The sequence below is a fragment of the Pistacia vera genome, unplaced genomic scaffold (assembly GCF_008641045.1).
Source record: "Pistacia vera cultivar Batoury unplaced genomic scaffold, PisVer_v2 Contig340, whole genome shotgun sequence".
Classification (NCBI taxonomy): domain Eukaryota; kingdom Viridiplantae; phylum Streptophyta; class Magnoliopsida; order Sapindales; family Anacardiaceae; genus Pistacia; species Pistacia vera.
Window position 1 is genome coordinate 383965 of NW_022196158.1, and position 23988 is coordinate 407952.

General features: G+C 34.3%; 3 protein-coding genes across 3 annotated transcripts; 2 read left to right on the forward strand and 1 right to left on the reverse strand.

Moving 5' to 3' along the window:
- The first annotated feature begins 587 nt into the window (after positions 1 to 587).
- LOC116138422 (tobamovirus multiplication protein 2A-like) lies at positions 588 to 4428 on the forward strand. The gene is made up of 6 exons (XM_031424139.1): positions 588 to 1336; positions 2045 to 2144; positions 2368 to 2448; positions 2528 to 2632; positions 3088 to 3297; positions 3989 to 4428. Exons 1-6 carry the CDS (start codon positions 1098 to 1100, stop codon positions 4094 to 4096), a joined length of 843 nt encoding a protein of 280 aa, XP_031279999.1. The 5' UTR covers positions 588 to 1097; the 3' UTR covers positions 4097 to 4428.
- A 6156-nt stretch (positions 4429 to 10584) lies between these two features.
- On the reverse strand, positions 10585 to 11103 carry LOC116138358 (uncharacterized mitochondrial protein AtMg00810-like). Its single transcript, XM_031424068.1, has one exon. It carries the CDS (start codon positions 11101 to 11103, stop codon positions 10585 to 10587), a length of 519 nt encoding a protein of 172 aa, XP_031279928.1.
- A 3851-nt stretch (positions 11104 to 14954) lies between these two features.
- On the forward strand, positions 14955 to 16656 carry LOC116138360 (tobamovirus multiplication protein 2A-like). The gene is made up of 3 exons (XM_031424069.1): positions 14955 to 15005; positions 15283 to 15525; positions 16217 to 16656. The coding sequence occupies exons 1-3, from the start codon at positions 14955 to 14957 to the stop codon at positions 16322 to 16324; spliced, it is 402 nt and encodes a 133-aa protein (XP_031279929.1). The 3' UTR covers positions 16325 to 16656.
- Positions 16657 to 23988: the final 7332 nt, after the last annotated feature.

Genomic DNA, 23988 nt, shown 5'->3' on the forward strand with positions numbered 1-23988 from the left:
TTTTGAATTAATTAACAAGAGCACAATATGTTCATTGTGTTGTACTCAGAGACAAATTGACACAATTATCCCGCTAACAACAGCCAATTGGTATGCAACTCATGAGGATATTATGGTGATTTTGTTATAAGAAGTGGGCGGTGTAATAAAAATAGATGGAGTGGACAAAGCAAATGCCAACTGTCGAATAACACGAACAGCGAACAAAATAAGTAAAAAGGTGTCGAATTATCGTCCCACAGTTTTGAGCTTCCAGACACTCCTTTCCCTTGTTTATTTTTATGTTTTTTCAGAAACACAAAAAAAAAAAAGAAAATAAAGCAAGCCAATATTAACTTCTCTAATACCTGTAAGTTCTTCAAATTTCAATTTTTATCGTTATCGTTATTTATCTTCATTCTTTCAATCATTTAACGCGATCTGAGCTTAGCTTTTCATAGGATTCCATTAAACTAACGCTTCTGTAGATATTCGATTTTTATTTTTTATTTAATTTTTAAAGTTAATTAGGGTTTTTTTTTTTTTTTTTTTGCTATTTGTATATGAATTGGATAAAATTTATTGAAATTAGAGTTGCATTGCATCACGAGCTGATTCAAGTCCTTTTTTAATTTCATGGATTGAAGTGATTAAGTGTTCTAATATCTCTGTTTGGGTGCCGGGAAAATCCAGGAAAATGAAAAGAAATTTTAATTTAATAATCCACTGTTAGATTAGGTCTTTTTGTTTTGGGAATTGTAAGCCAACATTAAACCAGATAGCCTTATTTAATTTTTAATTTTTTTTAATTTTCCTGAAAAGTGTCTTAATGTGTTGCATGGATCGTGATAAGGGAATAATCTAAAATTCAGTAATTCAATTTTCTTTAATTTTCCACTTTTTACTCGGAACGTAGTACAAGTTTCTGACTGAAAAATCTTTGCCATACATAAATATAGTAACAGTTTGTGTTAAATTTCATTTACAAGCGAAAGTTTTTGCGTAAGTCATTTTTAGGTAAAATGTGGGGTTTTTTGTTGAAGGTGAACCACAGAAGTTGATGAATTAAGAAAGACCAAGTTGGACTGTGATCAAAGGGCATTTGAGCAGTTTAGGGGATGGCTTGTAGAGGATGCTTGGAGTGCTTATTGAAGCTACTGAACTTATTGCTGACTCTTGTGGGATTGGCAATGGTTGGTTATGGAATCTACTTGTTTGTGGAGTACAAAAGAGCGGAGGCCAATGAGACATTGTTTTCACCTGTGAGTGGTGATGAGACTTTGGTACAGCTCGGTCGGCCTATGCTTATGGCTGTGTCTTTGTCGTCCAGTATTTTTGATAAGTTGCCGAAAGCCTGGTATGAATGCTGCCTACTCATTTCACCTAAAATTCAATTAATGTTTTTCTTTTCTTTTTTTTTTTTTTATTTTTTCTTTTTTTTTATTTTGTGGCTAGACTTAGCATGTTTTATTTTATACTTGAGAATCTGTGTGGTATGTTTGTATAGAAAGTTGTGATGTTGATAGTATCAAATTGCTTGTGTTGCGTTAGTTTTGCATGTTAGCTATCCTGTTTTTATTTGATTGTTTGGTTGTTAAATGGGTGTATGATCTTGCATGTAATTGCTAAAGTTATAAGATAACTGGTTACATCATAACGCAATGCAAGAACACATGAATTGTTAATAAACTATGATCAGAAGTATCTTTTCAGTGAGGTTACATAGAACATCCATCTTTTTAGTGAGGTTATATGAAAAATAGTGTTTCTTATCTGGTTTTGATTTGGAACTGGATTGGTCTCAGTTTGGCAAAGGTCAGCTCAGATTTTAACTTTGGTGTGTAGCACCTCTTCTATGCTCCCTATTATGTTATTGTCAACCATAGTCTGCTTATTTTGTTGAGTACTTGTTTTTCATTGAAAGAATCTAATCCTGGCCCAATTTATGTTTATTTTTATTGATTAGTAGTACAAGCGTTTGAATGCTTAAGTTGAGTTATTTATTGCATTACATATTATCCTGTAATTTGCTCAATTCTAATTGTTGCACCATATCTCTTTGCAGGTTCATATACTTATTTATTGGCGTAGGAGTGGTTCTCTTTGTCATCTCTTGTTTTGGTTGTGTTGGAGTTACAACACGGAGTGGATGCTGCCTGACTTGTGTATCCTAATTGGTTTATAGTACTTATTGGGACTAATGTTATGAGTATGATTTCTAAGAGATAACTCTTTCATGTGGTACTGATGTTGTACTTTTCATGCATCTTGACATATTTTCATTTTAATAATTCAAATGGTTGATAATATCTAATTTTTATGCTCTTTTTTCATGTTCCCCTCCATGTTTCTTTGTTGGTTATTATTGGTTTCCTTAAGCAAACATAGTATTCAATATTGGTAATCTTGTTGATTTTAGTTGAACTGGGCTGTGCAGCCTTCTTATTCTTTGACAAATCCTGGAAAGACGTGAGTATGCTCAACTGAATTGTTGACATTCAGGATTATACACCTGATTAACTAATAAGTGAAACATTTTTCTTTTCAGGAGATTCCAACAGACAAAACTGGTTATTTTGACATGATATATGATTTTCTGAAAGGGCACTGGACTATTGTGAAATGGGTTGCTCTTGGAATTGTTGTTTTAGAGGTATGTGTAATATGAAGTCATTTGCTTTATTGAGGATAAATATTACCACATGCATGATCTCACTCATCCTCACCCTGAAATGGTTAGTATACTGATGGACGAGCAACTCTTCATCTGTGAACTTTTACAATAAGTGGATTAGGTTTGGGGTTGAGGTAGATCTTATGTTTAAATTTGCTTAGCAAAGATAGAAAAATCAGAAAAGAATAATTTTTTTTTTTAATGGCTTCTCTTTATAGATAAGCTCCATTTTTTTTCATTTTTAATAATTATGAATTCCCTGAACATGAACATGATGCTTCATAAAATATGTGAAATTTATTACACTTCTTGAAATGGCATCAAAGTTATTCCTTGCTTGTGTGCGATTTTGAACTTTCAAATTGATAGAATTGTTTATTACTAATGCTACCCCATAGCAGCCCTTAAATAATGAAGCAACTGTGAACTTGCAGGCTCTTATTTTCCTGTTAGCTCTTGTGGTTAGGGCAGCAAACAGACCTGTAGAGTATGATAGTGATGATGAGCTCATTGCCCCAAGGCAACAAATAAGGCAGCCCTTGCTCAACAGGCCACCAGCTCCTGCAACAGGTGTGCCTGTAGCTGGAGCTCTTGATCAGCGTCCAAGTAGAAATGATGCTTGGAGCACACGCATGAGGGAAAAGGTGCGATATTTTTTTCCTAGAAATATATACTTTTTAAATGCTGAGAACATGGGTGCTTTATCTGCTAATTATGAATAGTATTTTGTTGCACTGTACTGCCTCTTTAATATATTGTCAAAACATTGGATCTAGATTCTCAGGAAGCGTCTAAATTTTGGAACTATCTGAAATGCTTGAATTGACCCAAACAATTTATTTTGCATTTTAAACCTGCCTTGCTTACCCTACAATCTTTTCTTATTCTGATATTGTAGGGAAAATATATCTTTAGATTTCTGATCACTCATCCAGTTAAATCCCTAATCTTGCAATTGATTCATGTGGTTACTGTATGTACAAAGAGAACACTGAGCCCATCTTATAATCAAGTAGAATTTAGAGACTACTGTTGATGCTCCATCTCATTCTTGAGTATTTCATGATGTTAGGATTTTATGGTCTAATACTTATGCACTCATCAACTTGATTAGTGTAATATATGACAATTTGTCCCAGTTATTATTTCTGACCTCTGAGATACCTTATATTAGGAGCCATATAGGGCCCATTATCATGTAGTACCATCATAGTTTTCTATCTTTTAATAACCATCATAGCACTGAGATTGGATGAATATATGTTTGTTTATTTATAATTCATACTGAGTTCTAGTCCTGATACTGTTTTCTGGTTTATAATGCGTTTAAACCAGTATGGGCTCGATACTTCTGAGTTCACATACAACCCATCTGAGTCACACAGGTTCCAGCCAGTGGCCCCACAACAATCAGAAGAAAGGAGTCGTTGCACCATTATGTGATGCCTTTGTGGATGTTGCCCAACTCAAGTGTTTTTTGAACAATGGTTTCAGAGCTTAAAAGTTTCCAGAGGACGGTCTTTTCCTTTTTTGTGTACAAAACTCATTGTTTTACTTTGATCATGAATTCTCGTGGAGTTCAGTTGAGTCGTTGCACCCCGTATTTCACTTTATGCCAACTGCATTACCATTTTGTGTGTAAAAATGTACTAATTACAATCATGAATTCTCGTGGAGTTCAGTTGAGCTTAATTGTTTTTATAGAGTTGTGAGGACATTCTGTACTTGCATAAGGCTTATTGAAAAAAAAATCTAAGGGTGTGTTTGTTTCCTTATTTTTGTCCTATCTTATTTCTATTATTTTCAAAATACACATTTATTTCCCTATTATGAAAATACTATTATATTTTATTCAATTATTTTAAACCTCCTAAGTTTGTTAATTTAACTAAATACCCTCCAAAAAAAGTTTAGAAATTGATAAAAACACCTTTATCCATTCACATTTGTCAGATTTCGGTCACCATTGTCGTCAGGTGGTCGAAATCTGGTATAATAGCGCACTATTGGTTGGATTTGGTCGATAATGCGTCGATATAGTATTTTCTGGCTATATTTACGGTGGATCTAGTTGGAAAAAGCCAGATCTTTGGTCGTAGTTAGTCGTCAACGATAACCATATATTTGGTCGTCGTTGACGACTAAACGCAGTTAGATCTGACCTTTTCCAGCCAGATCCATGGTGGATCTGGCTGGAAAAGACCATCTAGCTGATCGTGCGCTGATATGGTGACTCAAGCCATCCTCCAGCGGTGGTGGCCAGCTGCCAGTATTTAATGGGTGAGTGGGGGTGTTTTTATAATTTTTAATGTTTTTATTAAGGGGGTCTTTAGAAATTAACAAGCCTAGGGGGTGTTGTTGTTAATTTTCAAATTTTACCTCGTAATTACTACTCAATTCTTACTTTTTCAAAAACATTATTCAAAATACTTAAAAAACACACCTTAAGCTTTCACATTATGCACAACTTCTAAAAAAGCTGCATTTCTTTTCTTCTTTAAAGAAACCAAACATCTGGAAATTTTTCAAACCTAATTCTTCCTGAATTTAGGGTATCACCATCTTTTAAGCACTGTTTTAAAACCTGGACTGGGACTCGGAAGCTTCTCTGGTTCGGTTCGTTTTAGGGGGGTTTTTTGTAATATTTCAAATTTATAGGGGCTAATTAAATTTTCTAGGGGTGTTTTGGAGATATATAAAAAAATTTAGGGATTAATTGGTAATTTTTTGGAGGCATTTTTGAAATAAATAAAAATTTTAAGGACTAATTTGAATTTTTAGGGGTATTTGTGTAATATACTAAAATTTAAGTGATTAATTTATAATTTTTTAAAAATAAAATTATTGTTGACGTCACCGGTCCAAATCCAACCGACCAGTCCAATCGGTTGAACTGCTCGACCCATGGCCCAGTCACTTTATCGGGTATCAAATGGGTTGAGTTTTAAAACAATGCTTTTAAGTTTTGTTTTACTTTGATCTACATTCAAGTTGCTCGAAGGGTAGTGGTGTGATATCAAAGTTTGATTATCAACAAGTTGGGATAATAAATGTCACTTAATGGGAGAAGCTAATTTACATTGGCTTGAAATAATGCATAAAGCCTCGTGCAACCATTGTTTTAAAACCTGACGTTGTGAGACCTGTAAGTGACCGGTCATGGGTTGACCAGTTCAACTGGTTGGACCGATAAAATTAGCAATAATTTTATTTTAAAAAAATTTATGTAATCCCTTAATTTAATATATTACAAAATACCCCTAAAAATTTCAAATTGTCTCTAAAATCTTATTTATTTAAAAAGTGCCCAAAAAATTACACTTAATCCCTAATTTTTTGACAATCTCCAAACACCCCTAGAAAATTACAATTATCTCTATAAATTTGGAATATTACAAAAACCCTCTAAAATCTGAAATGGTCCCGAGAAGTTGTCGGGTCTAGATCCGACCAGTCGGGTTTAAAAACAGTCGTGCGAACTTGGCTGATTGCTTTATTTTTCATAGTATCTTGTATGAAACTATGATAAGAATTGAAATGATGAAACAGAAGGAAGATATTATTGAGTGATATTTCAATGTCATTGTCCATAAAAACGCAAGAATTGCAGAGATGATGGAGGCGGTTAGTCGGTTCCAGAAGATATTTTTGTTTATCTTAAAAGAAAACAAAAGAATAAACGTACATTGTAGATGAAAACCACATGTAAACACTCCCACTGAAAACAAAACAGATACATCATTGTCTTCTATATCTGTTTTGGTCTTGTTAAGTTGTCGAGGTGTTTTAAGACTCTACCGACATTCAATGTTTACAGAAGGGTCGATTTCATTTCCTAAGTGACATCACTTCAGTATTAATAAGCTAATCAATAATGCTAAATGTGCAAACAAATCTTACCAAGATTTATGTATAAAGATGTGACAAAAATAAATGAAAGAGTAAATTGATGAGTTTACTTTTTGTACCAATTCTTTTATTATTTTCTGTCATATCAGTTTGTACAAAATCTTTGCAAGAGTTTTGTACATGTAACATTACTTAAAGCTAATAAAGGAGTGTGCTAAAGGTATTCCTCTCTTCTTCTCAGTTGGGTCCAAGTTCAAAAACAAACAAAGAAAGTGATTGCGGTTGAGACTTGAGAAGGACCAGAGATTGGGGTCTTTAATTATGCAGGTACTTAATGTTTGTGCTCGTTGGTGAATGGTGATAACTGTTCACAATGGGTTCTGGTAATGACAAAATATATACCGAGATTCCAGACAAAACAAAGGCAATTAAGAAGATTAAAACTAGTGGGTGATGACTAAACCATAACCCACACAGCCCACTACATCTTATAGATAATCGATGGTTTAAATTAGTGCATTATCTAGCATAAAGATGAAAACTGGATTATAATTATTGCAATCCTCGACGACTATGATGTCACAAACCGCCAAACTCTTTTTATTGGTCTCAACTCAAATGTATCTTCCACACACACAACATGACAACAACTAACGTTCTGTGTGTAAAATATTCTGTTTTGTTTTCATTAAGCTTTCGTAAGGGGCTGCTCTTTGGACCAATAGATTAAGATATGTTGTTTCGGTTAGTTAACAATACTCAATGAACATTAATCAACCAGGTGTATATATCCAAACTGCGTTTATTTACATAATATGTGGTAACTTAAAGACTCTATCATGTTCAGGAGGAGAATGATTTCATCTTTTCATTTCGGTCGTATATAAGCGTAAACTAGTAATTAATAGAGAGCTTTTTCCTCCTTTAATCCATTCGTAGTATACTTATAAAATGAATGGAAAAATATTCTTAATCTTTCCATCCCATAGAAACTAATTAAGCGATTTATGAGGTGTAGTGTCCAGTGGCAGACCCAGGATTTTTGCTTGGGGGCCCCCCTCGCTCTGCCAATGCTTGCCAATCAACTAGTAAAAACATAAGAAAATAACATCCAATTCACAAGGAAACACAAGAAAATTGTTACGTGGAAAAACTTCTCAATGTGAAGAGATAAAAACACACGAGAATCTAACGATCCACTTAAATCCAATATAATCAAAAGAGTTAACTAATGCATATTTTGACAAACATGCAAATGTAGCAAGTGCACTAGTTGCAAAAAGTAATAAAGTGATAAGTAGAGTATCGTTCCCACGAGGATAGTATTACTAAGTACCGATTTCTCTAGTTTAAGTCCTAATTGAAGCAACAATAAATTGGATTGATGGAAAATTAACGAACTAAAACATAAGATAAATGAATTATAATGAAAAAGGAAAACCCAATAACTTAACATTAAACACAATGCTAAAAAAAATGTTAGGGTGTTGATTTCACCTAGATACGCAACCAAATCATAGAATCTATTACCCAAGTTCTAATTCCTTGATTGAAAATCGAATTCCCTAAGTTATAAAACATACCTTCTCAGGATATTTTTCTACTTATCCGTATTAAGCTTCCGCACCCAACAAAATGAAGATTAATAGTTCAAAGTTTTTTAAGCTTTATGGAATTCTATCTAGATTTCATAAATCGGTAAACTTATCTCTAGTGTTTGCTTAATCTACGGTATTTATTCCAAGAGGCACAATCACAAATCACTTCTTAGTCTCATTGTGAACAATACACATTTGAATAGTGATCAAGCATCCAAAAGTCATTAAGCAAAGAGATAAATACTCAATCATAAAATTAAAACTTAAAGTAAATCAATTCATATAAATTTGAATCATTGTATCAAGGTTACATCAACCCCTAGCTAAACAACTCAATTCATACTCAAAAACAAAATAAAATAAAAAAAACAAACTGAATCAAGATTTATCATTGAAAAACAAGCAAAAGATGGAGAAATCTTCTCTAATTTGAAACTCAAATCTTCAATAATCTTCTCCTTTCAAGAGCTGCCTTCCAAATGACGAACCAAGACCCTTTTTCTTTCATTTTCGTGCTAATTTATATCTCTTTCTCTTAAGGACCAAGCCCTAGAAAGCCAAAACGCGTTGTTTTATTTTTCACATCTAACGAAGTTTTGCCGCGGCGAAGCTTTTTCCTTACCGCGGCGAAAATCTTTTGGGCCAAATTTGAGCATGAAAGAATCTGAATATGGAAAAGTGTTAAACATATGAATTGTAGCCCTTTAAATTATATTTCTACTCGTTAAAGAATCAGCACAATCCGAGGTCTACAACTCAAGTTATGGCAGAAATATTGAAGCACGTCCAAAGACCTTTTTCTTTAGTTTCCAACAGGTTTTCACCATTGTCCAGTCAGAATTAGTAAAAACCCAAAACACAAAAGTTGTAGCTCTACTTCTTAGCTTTCCAAAGCTTCTAAAATCAGGTCATTCTGAGTTTCCAAGCTCAAGTTACGTAATTTACGCTCAAAACTGTCATTTATGATCAAAATCATCGTTTAGGCCTACAAAGACAAATTAATAAAATTAGGTAACAATTATGGCCCAAATTGTATGAGAAATATCCTAAATCCTATCGAATTTAATGCAAAATCATAAGAAAAAATATGATTATCATTTACAACAACCACAAATCTACTAAAAATATTCTACACTAATTTAGAACTCAATCACAACTCTAATAAAAATAAAATACACAAAGATTTACCAAAAGATGAATTACAATCACTCCAAATCCAGATCCGCATGTAAAAGGGAAGTTGGAAATTGGGGAAGAAAAACTTGAATATGACAAAACCTAACTTTTTAATTTTTTAACTTTTAACTTTTCTTTTTTACCTTTTAATAAAACTTTTCAATTTATTTTTTAAAGTTGAGGGCAGGCCTGTGCCTACCCTCAAGGGGCCTGGATCCGCCCCTGGGTCTATAGTGTAGTACTGCTAAAACCCTGTTTCCATTTTCGAAGAAAAGTTGGTGGCTATGAATGAAGTATTTAGGGGTTAAATGATTTGTGGCTGATATTACAAACTTTAGAACATGAATCTGACCAGTCGAGTAAAAAGTAGCCTTAATGAGTTGAATCAGATCTACTATGGAAAATTAAGCCTCTCTCTACACTTTAATTTATGTCGGTATAAAAGTTAGGCCAATTTGCCGACTGTTCATGCTCCACCTTATTTGTTGTTGCTAATGCCGGAGAATGCAAAGAAAAGAAAGAGAGCTACTGAGAAAAATGAAAAGTAATATTTTCTACATTACCAACTGAGTTTTACATCAAAACCAATAAAGCAAAAGTTTACTGTTGACAACCACTTTACAGACATATTTTATCCAACATTAATCTAAAGCTATACATTAATACCAACTTACAACAAACATTATAAACACATCCCATATAACCTGGCAGTACAAATCTAAGCCATTACAAAATGAATCAAACAAGGTTGCCACACAAAACTGATAGATGGCAGATTGAAATACATTTTGGCGCCATAACAGATTCAAAACAAGTTGACAAACTGCTACATTTCTAGCTAACTATCAGAATTTAACACTCCTCCTTGATAGTTGGCTGGAAACACCAAGTCCGAATTTGAATTCTTCAAACTTGGCTTTGGAAACAACTTTAGTCATAATGTCAGCCACTTGGAATTCACCCCTATAGTGCATCATTTCCACTTCACCATTTTGTTTAGCCTCTCTCACTGCATGAAACTTAATTTTGATATGCTTTGTACGTCCATGATGCATTGGATTTTTGGCCATTGCTACAGCAGATTGGTTGTCACACATGATGGCAGTAGGCTTGACCTGCTTCAGCTTCAAATCTTCAAGAATCTTTCTCATCTAAATGACTTGATTCACAACAGCAGCAGATATATACTCTGCTTTTGCTGTGGATTGAGCTACGGTTTCTTGCTTTTTGGAAAGCAAACAAATAGCACCACAATTTAGAAAAAAATGCATACCCTGAAGTGCTCCTCATGTTATCTATTGAACCAGCCTAGTCGCTGTTAGAAAAACCAACCAACTTGAAGTCTTCTGATCTCCTGAACCACACCCCAAAGTCAGTGCTGCCCTTCACATATCTCAGCACCATTTTTGCAGTCTTGAAGTGAGTCTTGGTTGGTTGACTCATAAATCTGGACAGCAAACTTGTGGCATACATTAAGTCTGGTCTGGTTGCTGTCAAGTACAGTAGGCAACCAATCAAGCTCCTGTACAATCCTACATCAACCTTCTCAGTCTCATCACTTTTTGATAACTTCATATTTGGAACCAATGGTAGGTCCACTGGTTTACAATTCTCCATGTAAAATTTCTTAAGGATTTCACTTGCATACTTCCTTTGATTCACAAAAATACCATCTGCATCTTGATCAATATCCATCCCAAGAAAGTATGACATTTCACCCAAGCCCATCATTTCAAACTCACTGTGCATGAATTTTTTGAATTCCTCCACTTGAGCATGATTGCTTCCAATCACTAGAGGATCATCCACATACAGAGAAATGATCATTACATCATCTTCGGCTTCTCTAATGTATAGAGTGTGCTCATTTGGACTCCTCACAAAGTCTAAACTGAGCAGGTGGTCATTAATCCTGCTATACTAGGTCGTTGGTGCCTGTTTTAGGCCATATAAGGCCTTCTTCAGCAAGTAGACTTTTCCTTCTTCTCCTTGAATCTGATACCCTTCTGGTTGTTCAATATAAGTCTCCTCATTCAACCAGCCATTCAAGAAAGCAGATTTAACATCCAATTGATGAATTTTCCAAATAAATTGAACTGCCACAACAAGCAGCAATCTGATGGTATCATGTTGGGCAACTGGTGCAAATGTCTCCAGGAAATCTACTCTATATTGCTGAGCAAATCCTTTAACAACTAGCCTGGCCTTATGCTTGAAAAGGATTAATTGGTAATTTTGGAAGGCATTTTTGAAATAAATAAAAATTTAAGGACTAATTTGAATTTTTAGGGGTATTTTGGAATATACTAAAATTTAAGTGATTAATTTTTAATTTTTAAAAATAAAATATTGTTGACGTCACCGTCCAAATCCAACGACAGTCCAATCGGTTGAACGCTCGACCCATGGCCCAGTCACTTTATGGGTCTCACAATGGGTTGAGTTTTTAAAACAATGCTTTTAAGTTTGTTTTACTTGTCTACATTCAAGTTGCTCGAAGTGTAGTGGTGTGATATCAAAGTTTGATCTTATTCAACAAGTTGGGATAATAAATGTCACTTAATGGGAAGAAGCTAATTTACATGGCTTGAAATTAATGCATTAAAGCCTCGTGCAACCATTGTTTTAAAACCGACTCGTTGGGAGACCTGTAAATGACCCGGTCATGGGTTGACCAGTTCAATGGTGGACCGATAAAATTAGCAATAATTTATTTTAAAAAAATTTATGTAATCCCTTAAATTTATATATTACAAAAATACCCTAAAAATTTCAAATTAGTCTCTAAAATCTTTATTTATTTAAAAGTGCCCCAAAAAATCACAATTAACCCTAATTTTTTGACAATCTCCAAACACCCCTAGAAAAATTACAATAATCCTATATTGGAATATTACAAAAACCCTCTAAAATCTGAACTGGTCCAGAGAAGTTGTCGGGTCTAGATCGACCAGTCCGGGTTTAAAACATGCGTGCGACCTTGGCGATTGCTTTATTTTCATAGTATTGTATGAAACTATGAATAAGAATTAGAATGATGAAACAGAAGGAAGATATTATTGAGTGATATTTCAAGTCATGTCCAAAATAACGCAAGAATTGCAGGATGATGGAGGCGGTTAGTCGGTTCCAGAAGATATTTTTGTTTATCTTAAAAGAAAACAAAAAGAATAAACGTACATTGTAGATGAAAACTCACATGTAAAACCTCCCACTGAAAAACAAAACAGATACATCATGTCTTCTAATCTGTTTTTGGTCTTGAGTTGTCGAGGTGTTTTAAGACTCTCCGACATTCAATTGTTTACAGAGGGTCGATTTATTTCTTAAGTGAATCACTTTCAGTATTAAAAGCTAATCAATAATGCTAAATGTGCAAACAAATCTTACCAAGATTTATGTATAAACTGATGTGACAAAAATAAATGAAGAGTGTAATATGATGAGTTTACTTTTGTACCAATTCTTTTATTTATTTTCTGTCATATCAGTTTGTACATAAATCTTTGCAAGAGTTGTTTGTACATGTAACATTACTATTAAGCTAATAAAGGAGTGTGCTAAAGTTGGTATTCCTCTCTTCTTCTCAGTGGGTCCAAGTTCAAACACAACAAAAGAAAGTGATTGCGGTTGAGACTTGAGAAGGACAGAGATTGGGGTCTTTAATTATGAGGTACTTAATGTTGTGCTCGTTGGTGAATGGTGATAACTGATTCACAATGGGTTCTGGTAATGACAATATTATACCGAGATTCCAGACAAAACAAAGGCAATTAAGAAGATTAAAACTAGTGGGTGATGACTAAACATAACCCACAGCCCAATACCTCTTATAGATAATCGATGGTTTAAATTAGTGCATTATCTAGCATAAAGATGAAAACTGGATTATAATTATTGCAATCCTCCGACGACTATGGTTCACAAACCGCCAACTCTTTCATTGGTCTCAACTCAAATGATTATCTACACACACAACATGACAACAACATAACGTTCCGTGTTAAATAATTGTGTTTGTTTCATTAAGCTTTCGTAAGGGGCTGCTCTTTGGACCAATAGTTAAGATATGTTGGTTCTGGTAGTTAACTCAAACTCAGATACATTAATCACCAGTGTTATATATCCACACTGGTCTTATTTACCAATTAATGTGGAATAAAGACTCTATCATGTTCATGGAGGAGAATGATTTTCATCTTCTTCATTTCGGTCGTCATATAAGCGTAAACCTAGTAATTAATAGAGAGCTTTTTTCTCTCCTTTAATCCATTCGTAGTATACTTATAAATGAATGGAAAAATATTCTAATCTTTCCATCCCATAGAAACTAATAAGCGATTATTGAGGTGAGTCTGTCCAGTGGCAGACCCCGGATTTTTGCTTGGGGGCCCCCTCGCTCTGCCACTGCGCAATCAACTAGTAAAAACATAAGAAAATAACATCAATTCACAAGGAAACACAAGAAAATTGTTACGTGGAAAAAATCTTCAATGTGAAGAGATAAAACCACACGACGAATTAACGATCCACTTAAATCCAATAAATCAAAAGAGTTAACTAATGCATATTTTGACAAACATGCAAATGTAGCAAGTGACATAGTTGCAAAAAGTAATAAAGTGATAAGTAGAGTATGTTCCACGAGGATAGTATTACTAAGTACCGATTTCTCTAGTTTAGTCCTAATTGAAGCAACAATAAATTGGATTGATGGAAAATTAACGAACTAAATACAATTTAAGATAAATGAATTATAATGAAATTAAAGGAAAACCCAATAACTTAACTAATTAAACACAATGCTAAAAAAAATGTTAGGGTGTTGATTTCACTAGATACGCTAACCCAAATCATAGAATCTATTACCCAAGTTCTAATTCTTGATTGAAAATCGAATTCCCTAAGTTATAAAAACTACCTTCTCAGGCTATATTTTTCTACTTATCCTTATTAGCTTCCGCACCCAACAAAATGAAGATTTATAGTTCAAAGTTTTTTAAGCTTTATGGAATTCTATCTAGATTTCATAAATCGGTAAACTTATCTCTAGTGTTTGCTTAATTTACGGTATTTATTCCAAGAGGCACAATCACAAATCATCTTGTCTCATTGTGAACAATACACATTTGAATAGTGATCAAGCACCAAAAGTCATTAAGCAAAGAGATAAATACTCAATCATAAAATTAAAACTTAAAGTAAATCAATCATATAAATTTGAATCATTGTATAAGGTTACATAACCCTAGCTAAACAACCCATTCATACTCAAAAACAAAATAAAATAAAAAAAACAAACTGAATCAAGATTTACATTGAAAAACAAGCAAAAGATGGAGAAATCTTCTCTAATTTGAAACTCAAATCTTCAATAACTTCTCCTTTCAAGAGCTGCCTTCCAAATGACGAACCAAGACCCTTTTTTCTTCATTTTCGTGCTAATTTATATCTCTTTCTCTTAAGGACCAAGCTAGAAAGCCAAACGCGTTTGTTTATTTTTCACATCTAACGAAGTTTGCGCGGCGAAGCTTTTTCCTTACCGCGGCGAAAATTTTGGGCCAAATTGAGCATGAAAGAATCTGAATATGGAAAAGTGTTAAACATATGAATTGTAGCCCTTTAAATTATATTTACTCGTTAAAGAATCAGCACAATCCGAGGTCTACAACTCAGTTATGGCAGAAATATTGAAGCACGTCCAAGACCTTTTCTTTAGTTTCCAACAGGTTTTCACCATTGTCCAGCAGAATAGTAAAAACCCAAACACAAAAGTGTAGCTCTACTTCTTAGCTTCCAAAGCTTCTTAAATCATCTTTATAGATAAGCTCCATTTTTTTTCATTTTTAATAATTATGAATTCCCTGAACATGAACATGATGCTTCATAAAATATGTGAAATTTATTACACTTCTTGAAATGGCATCAAAGTTATTCCTTGCTTGTGTGCGATTTTGAACTTTCAAATTGATAGAATTGTTTATTACTAATGCTACCCCATAGCAGCCCTTAAATAATGAAGCAACTGTGAACTTGCAGGCTCTTATTTTCCTGTTAGCTCTTGTGGTTAGGGCAGCAAACAGACCTGTAGAGTATGATAGTGATGATGAGCTCATTGCCCCAAGGCAACAAATAAGGCAGCCCTTGCTCAACAGGCCACCAGCTCCTGCAACAGGTGTGCCTGTAGCTGGAGCTCTTGATCAGCGTCCAAGTAGAAATGATGCTTGGAGCACACGCATGAGGGAAAAGGTGCGATATTTTTTTCCTAGAAATATATACTTTTTAAATGCTGAGAACATGGGTGCTTTATCTGCTAATTATGAATAGTATTTTGTTGCACTGTACTGCCTCTTTAATATATTGTCAAAACATTGGATCTAGATTCTCAGGAAGCGTCTAAATTTTGGAACTATCTGAAATGCTTGAATTGACCCAAACAATTTATTTTGCATTTTAAACCTGCCTTGCTTACCCTACAATCTTTTCTTATTCTGATATTGTAGGGAAAATATATCTTTAGATTTCTGATCACTCATCCAGTTAAATCCCTAATCTTGCAATTGATTCATGTGGTTACTGTATGTACAAAGAGAACACTGAGCCCATCTTATAATCAAGTAGAATTTAGAGACTACTGTTGATGCTCCATCTCATTCTTGAGTATTTCATGATGTTAGGATTTTATGGTCTAATACTTATGCACTCATCAACTTGATTAGTGTAATATATGACAATTTGTCCCAGTTATTATTTCTGACCTCTGAGATACCTTATATTAGGAGCCATATAGGGCCCATTATCATGTAGTACCATCATAGTTTTCTATCTTTTAATAACCATCATAGCACTGAGATTGGATGAATATATGTTTGTTTATTTATAATTCATACTGAGTTCTAGTCCTGATACTGTTTTCTGGTTTATAATGCGTTTAAACCAGTATGGGCTCGATACTTCTGAGTTCACATACAACCCATCTGAGTCACACAGGTTCCAGCCAGTGGCCCCACAACAATCAGAAGAAAGGAGTCGTTGCACCATTATGTGATGCCTTTGTGGATGTTGCCCAACTCAAGTGTTTTTTGAACAATGGTTTCAGAGCTTAAAAGTTTCCAGAGGACGGTCTTTTCCTTTTTTGTGTACAAAACTCATTGTTTTACTTTGATCATGAATTCTCGTGGAGTTCAGTTGAGTCGTTGCACCCCGTATTTCACTTTATGCCAACTGCATTACCATTTTGTGTGTAAAAATGTACTAATTACAATCATGAATTCTCGTGGAGTTCAGTTGAGCTTAATTGTTTTTATAGAGTTGTGAGGACATTCTGTACTTGCATAAGGCTTATTGAAAAAAAAATCTAAGGGTGTGTTTGTTTCCTTATTTTTGTCCTATCTTATTTCTATTATTTTCAAAATACACATTTATTTCCCTATTATGAAAATACTATTATATTTTATTCAATTATTTTAAACCTCCTAAGTTTGTTAATTTAACTAAATACCCTCCAAAAAAAGTTTAGAAATTGATAAAAACACCTTTATCCATTCACATTTGTCAGATTTCGGTCACCATTGTCGTCAGGTGGTCGAAATCTGGTATAATAGCGCACTATTGGTTGGATTTGGTCGATAATGCGTCGATATAGTATTTTCTGGCTATATTTACGGTGGATCTAGTTGGAAAAAGCCAGATCTTTGGTCGTAGTTAGTCGTCAACGATAACCATATATTTGGTCGTCGTTGACGACTAAACGCAGTTAGATCTGACCTTTTCCAGCCAGATCCATGGTGGATCTGGCTGGAAAAGACCATCTAGCTGATCGTGCGCTGATATGGTGACTCAAGCCATCCTCCAGCGGTGGTGGCCAGCTGCCAGTATTTAATGGGTGAGTGGGGGTGTTTTTATAATTTTTAATGTTTTTATTAAGGGGGTCTTTAGAAATTAACAAGCCTAGGGGGTGTTGTTGTTAATTTTCAAATTTTACCTCGTAATTACTACTCAATTCTTACTTTTTCAAAAACATTATTCAAAATACTTAAAAAACACACCTTAAGCTTTCACATTATGCACAACTTCTAAAAAAGCTGCATTTCTTTTCTTCTTTAAAGAAACCAAACATCTGGAAATTTTTCAAACCTAATTCTTCCTGAATTTAGGGTATCACCATCTTTTAAGCACTGTTTTAAAACCTGGACTGGGACTCGGAAGCTTCTCTGGTTCGGTTCGTTTTAGGGGGGTTTTTTGTAATATTTCAAATTTATAGGGGCTAATTAAATTTTCTAGGGGTGTTTTGGAGATATATAAAAAAATTTAGGGATTAATTGGTAATTTTTTGGAGGCATTTTTGAAATAAATAAAAATTTTAAGGACTAATTTGAATTTTTAGGGGTATTTGTGTAATATACTAAAATTTAAGTGATTAATTTATAATTTTTTAAAAATAAAATTATTGTTGACGTCACCGGTCCAAATCCAACCGACCAGTCCAATCGGTTGAACTGCTCGACCCATGGCCCAGTCACTTTATCGGGTCTCACAATGGGTTGAGTTTTAAAACAATGCTTTTAAGTTTTGTTTTACTTTGATCTACATTCAAGTTGCTCGAAGTGTAGTTGGTGTGATATCAAAGTTTGATCTTATTCAACAAGTTGGGATAATAAATGTCACTTAATGGGAGAAGCTAATTTACATTGGCTTGAAATTAAATGCATTAAAGCCTCGTGCAACCATTGTTTTAAAACCTGACTCGTTGTGAGACCTGTAAAGTGACCCGGTCATGGGTTGACCAGTTCAACTGGTTGGACCGATAACATTAGCAATAATTTTATTTTAAAAAAATTTATGTAATCCCTTAAATTTTAATATATTACAAAAATACCCCTAAAAATTTCAAATTAGTCTCTAAAATCTTTATTTATTTAAAAAGTGCCCCAAAAAATTACCAATTAATCCCTAATTTTTTTGACATATCTCCAAAACACCCCTAGAAAATTACAATTAATCTCTATAAATTTGGAATATTACAAAAACCCTCTAAAATCTGAACTGGTCCAGAGAAGTTGTCGGGTCTAGATCCGACCAGTCCGGGTTTAAAAACAGTGCGTGCGACCTTGGCTGATTGCTTTATTTTTCATAGTATCTTGTATGAAACTATGAATAAGAATTAGAATGATGAAACAGAAGGAAGATATTATTGAGTGATATTTCAATGTCATTGTCCATAAATAACGCAAGAATTGCAGAGATGATGGAGGCGGTTAGTCGGTTCCAGAAGATATTTTTGTTTATCTTAAAAGAAAACAAAAAGAATAAACGTACATTGTAGATGAAAACTCACATGTAAACACTCCCACTGAAAACAAAACAGATACATCATTGTCTTCTATATCTGTTTTGGTCTTGTTAGTTGTCGAGGTGTTTAAGACTCTACCGACATTCAATTGTTTACAGAAGGGTCGATTTCATTTCCTTAAGTGCACATCACTTTCAGTATTAATAAGCTAATCAATAATGCTAAATGTGCAAACAAATCTTACCAAGTTATGTATAAACTGATGTACAAAAATAAATAAAGAGTAAATATGAGTTTAACTTTTTGTACCATTCTTTTATTATTATTTCTGTCATATCAGTTTGTACATAAATCTTTGCAGAGTTGTTTGTACATGAACATTACTTATAAGCTAATAAAGGAGTGTGCTAAAGTTGGTATTCCTCTCTTCTCCAGTTGGGTCCAAGTTCAAACACAAACAAGAAAGTGATTGCGGTTGAGACTTGAGAAGGACCAGAGATTGGGGTCTTTAATTATGCAGGTACTTAATTTTGTGCTCGTTGGTGAATGGTGATAACTGATTCACAATGGGTTCTGGTAATGACAATATTATACCGAGATTCCAGACAAAACAAAGGCAATTAAGAAGATTAAACTAGTGGGTGATGACTAAACCATAACCCACACAGCCCACTACATCTTATAGATAATCGATGGTTTAAATATTGCATTATCTAGCATAAAGATGAAAACTGGATTATAATTATTGCAATCCTCCGACGACTATGATGTCCACAACCGCCAACTCTTTTCATTGGTCTCAACTCAATGATTATCTTCCACACACACACATGACAACAACATAACGTTCCCTGTGTTAAAATATTCTGTTTGTTTTCATTAAGCTTTCGTAAGGGTTGCTCTTTGGACCAATTAGATTAAGATGTTTTGTTCTGGTTAGTTACTCATACTCAATGACATTAACAACCAGTGTTATTATCCAAACTGGTCTTTATTTTACCATATATATGTGGTAACTTAAAGACTCTATCATGTTCATGGAGGAGAATGATTTCATCTTTCTTCATTTCGTCGTCATATAAGCGTAACCTAGTAATTAATAGAGAGCTTTTTTCCTCCTTTAATCCATTCGTAGTATACTTATAAATGAATGGAAAATATTCTTATCTTTCCATCCCATAGAAACTAATTAAGCGATTTATTGAGGTGTAGTCGTCCAGTGGCAGACCCGGATTTTTGCTTGGGGGGCCCCCCTCGCTCTGCCCACGCTTGCCAATCAACTAGTAAAACCATAAGAAATAACATCCAATTCACAAGGAAACACAAGAAAATTGTTACGTGGAAAAACTTCTTCAATGTGAAGAGATAAAACACCAGGAATCTAACGATCCTTAAATCCAATATAATCAAAAGAGTTAACTAATGCATTTTTTTGCAAACATGCAAATGTAGCAAGTGCACTAGTTGCAAAAAGTAATAAAGTGATAATAGAGTTCGTTCCCACGAGGATAGTATTACTAAGTACCGATTTCTCTAGTTTAGTCCTAATTGGCAAAATAAATTGGATTGATGGAAAATTAACGAACTAAATACAATTTAGATAATGATTATAATGAAATTAAAAAACCCAATAACTTAACTAATAAACACAATGCTAAAAAAAATGTTAGGGTGTTGATTTCACCTAGATACGCTAACCCAATCATAGAATCTATTACCCAAGTTCTAATTCCTTGATTGAAAATCGAATTCCCTAAGTATAAAACATACCTTCTCAGGCTATATTTTTCTACTTCCTTATTAAGCTTCCGCACCCAACAAAATGAAGATTAATAGTTCAAAGTTTTTTAAGCTTTATGGAATTCTATCTAATTTCATAATCGGTAAACTTTCTCTAGTGTTTGCTTAATCTACGGTATTTTATTCCAAGAGGCACAATCACAAATCACTTCTTATTCTCATTGTGACAATCCATTTGAATAGTGATCAAGCATCCAAAGTCATTAAGCAAAGAGATAATACTCAATCATAAAATTAAAACTTAAAGTAAATCAATTCTATAAATTTGAATCATTGTATCAAGGTTACATCAACCCCTAGCTAAACAACTCATTCATACTCAAAAACAATAAATAAAAAAAACAACTGAATCAAGATTTACATTGAAAAACAAGCAAAAGATGGAGAATCTTCTCTAATTTGAAACTCAAATCTTCAATAATCTTCTCCTTTCAAGAGCTGCCTTCCAATGACACCAAGACCCTTTTTCTTTCATTTTCGTGCTAATTTATATCTCTTTCTCTTAAGGACCACCCTAGAAAGCCAAAACGCGTTGTTTTATTTTCACACATCTAACGAAGTTTTGCCGCGGCGAAGCTTTTTCCTTACCGCGGCGAAAATCTTTTGGGCCAAATTTGAGCATGAAAGAATCTGAATATGGAAAGTGTTAAACATATGAATTGTAGCCCTTTAAATTATATTTCTACTCGTTAAAGAATCAGCACAATCCGAGGTCTACAACTCAAGTTATGGCAGAAATATTGAAGCACGTCCAAAGACCTTTTTCTTTAGTTTCCAACAGGTTTTCACCATTGTCCAGTCAGAATTAGTAAAAACCCAAAACACAAAAGTTGTAGCTCTACTTCTTAGCTTTCCAAAGCTTCTAAAATCAGTCATTCTGAGTTTCCAAGCTCAAGTTACGTAATTTACGCTCAAAACTGTCATTTATGATCAAAATCACGTTTAGGCCTACAAGACAAATTAATAAAATTAGTAACAATTATGGCCCAATTGTATGAGAAATATCCTAAATCCTATCGAATTTAATGACAAATCATAGAAAAAATATGATTATCTTTACACACACCACAAATCTACTAAAAATATTCTACACTATTGAACTCAATCACACCTCTAATAAAAATAAAATCACAAAGATTTACCAAAGATGAATTACAATCACTCCAAATCCAATCCCATGTAAGGGGGAAGTTGGAAATTGGGAAGAAAAACTTGAATATGACAAAACTAACTTTTTAATTTTTTAACTTTAACTTTCTTTTTTACCTTTTAATAAAACTTTTCAATTATTTTTAAGTTGAGGGCAGGCCTGTGCCTACCCTCAAGGGGCCTGGATCCGCCCCTGGGTCTAATTGTAGTACTGCTAAAACCACTGTTTCCATTTTCGAAGAAAAGTTGGTGGATGAATGAAGTATTTAGGGGTTAAATGATTTGTGGCTGATATTACAAACTTTAGAACATGAATCTGACCAGTCGAGTAAAAGTAGCCTTAATGAGTTGAATCAGATCTACTATGGAAATTAAGCCTCTCTCTACACTTTAATTTATGTCGGTATAAAAGTTAGGCCAATTTGCCGACTGTTCATGCCCACCTTATTTGTTGTTGCTAAGCCGGAGAATGCAAAGAAAAGAAAGAGAGCTACTGAGAAAATGAAAAGTATATTTTTCTACATTACCAACTGAGTTTTACATCAAACCAATAAAGCAAAAGTTTACTGTTGACAACCCTTTACAGACATATTTTATCCAACATTAATCAAAGCTATACATTAATACCAACTTACAACAAACATTATAAACACATCCCATAACCTGGCAGTACAAATCTAAGCCATTACAAATGAATCAAACAAGGTTGCCACACAAAACTGATAGTGGCAGATTGAAATACATTTTGGCGCCATAACAGATCAAAACAAGTTGACAAACTGCTACATTCTAGCTAACTATCAGAATTTAACACTCCTCCTTGATAGTTGGCTGGAAACACCAAGTCCGAATTTGAATTCTTCAAACTTGGCTTTGGAAACAACTTTAGTCATAATGTCAGCCACTTGGAATTCACCCCTATAGTGCATCATTTCACTTCACCATTTTGTTTAGCCTCTCTCACTGCATGAAACTTAATTTTGATATGCTTTGTACGTCCATGATGCATTGGATTTTTGCCATTGCTACAGCAGATTGGTTGTCACACATGATGCAGTAGGCTTGACCTGCTTCAGCTTCAAATCTTCAAGAATCTTCTCATCTAAAGACTTGATTCACAACAGCAGCAGATATAACTCTGCTTTTGCTGTGGATTGAGCTACGGTTTCTTGCTTTTTGGAAAGCAAACAAATAGCACCACAATTTGAAAAAAATGCTACCCTGATGCTCCTCATGTTATCTATTGAACCAGCCTAGTCGCTGTTAGAAAAACCAACCAACTTGAAGTCTTCTGATCTCCTGAACCACCACCCCAAAGTCAGTGCTGCCCTTCACATATCTCAGCACCATTTTTGCAGTCTTGAAGTGAGTCTTGGTTGGTTGACTCATAAATCTGGACAGCAAACTGTGGCATACATTAAGTCTGGTCTGGTTGCTGTCAAGTACAGTAGGCAACCAATCAAGCTCCTGTACAATCCTACATCAACCTTCTCAGTCTCATCACTTTTTGATAACTTCATATTTGGAACCAATGGTAGGTCCACTGGTTTACAATTCTCCATGTAAAATTCTTAAGGATTTCACTTGCATACTTCCTTTGATTCACAAAAATACCATCTGCATCTTGATCAATATCCATCCCAAGAAGTATGACATTTCACCCAAGCCCATCATTTCAAACTCACTGTGCATGATTTTTTGAATTCCTCCACTTGAGCTGATTGCTTCCAATCACTAGAGGATCATCCACATACAGAGAAATGATCATTACATCATCTTCGGCTTCTCTAATGTATAGATGTGCTCTTTGGACTCCTCACAAAGTCTAAACTGAGCAGGTGGTCATTAACTGCTATACTAGGTCGTTGGTGCCTGTTTTAGCCATATAAGGCCTTCTTCAGCATTAGACTTTTCCTTCTTCTCCTTGAATCTGATACCCTTCTGGTTGTTCAATTAAGTCTCCTCATTCAACCAGCCATTCAAGAAAGCAGATTTAACATCCAATTGATGAATTTTCCAAATAAATTGAACTGCCACAACAAGCAGCAATCTGATGGTACATGTTGGGCAACTGGTGCAAATGTCTCCAGGAAATCTACTCTATATTGCTGAGCAAATCCTTTAACAACTAGCCTGGCCTTATCTTGAAAACTGACCCTCTGGATTTAGCTTTTTTTTTTTTTTTTTTTTTTTTTTTTTTTTTTTTTTTCCTGAAAATCCATTACTTGGATCACTTTCCGTTTTCGGTCTATCCACAAGCTTCCAGGTCTGATTTTTTTCAATCATGGCTAGCTCCTCCTTCATGGCAATCCTCCAGGGTTCTGACTTCACTACTTCTGAGTAGCTTGAAGGTTCCATTTTTGCCATATTGCTCTTCTGTCATACACATCAGCCAGAGACCTTGTTCCTTTGACAAAAATCTCTTCATCTGATTCATCCCCTGGATTTTCTTCAACCTGATCAACTGGAGC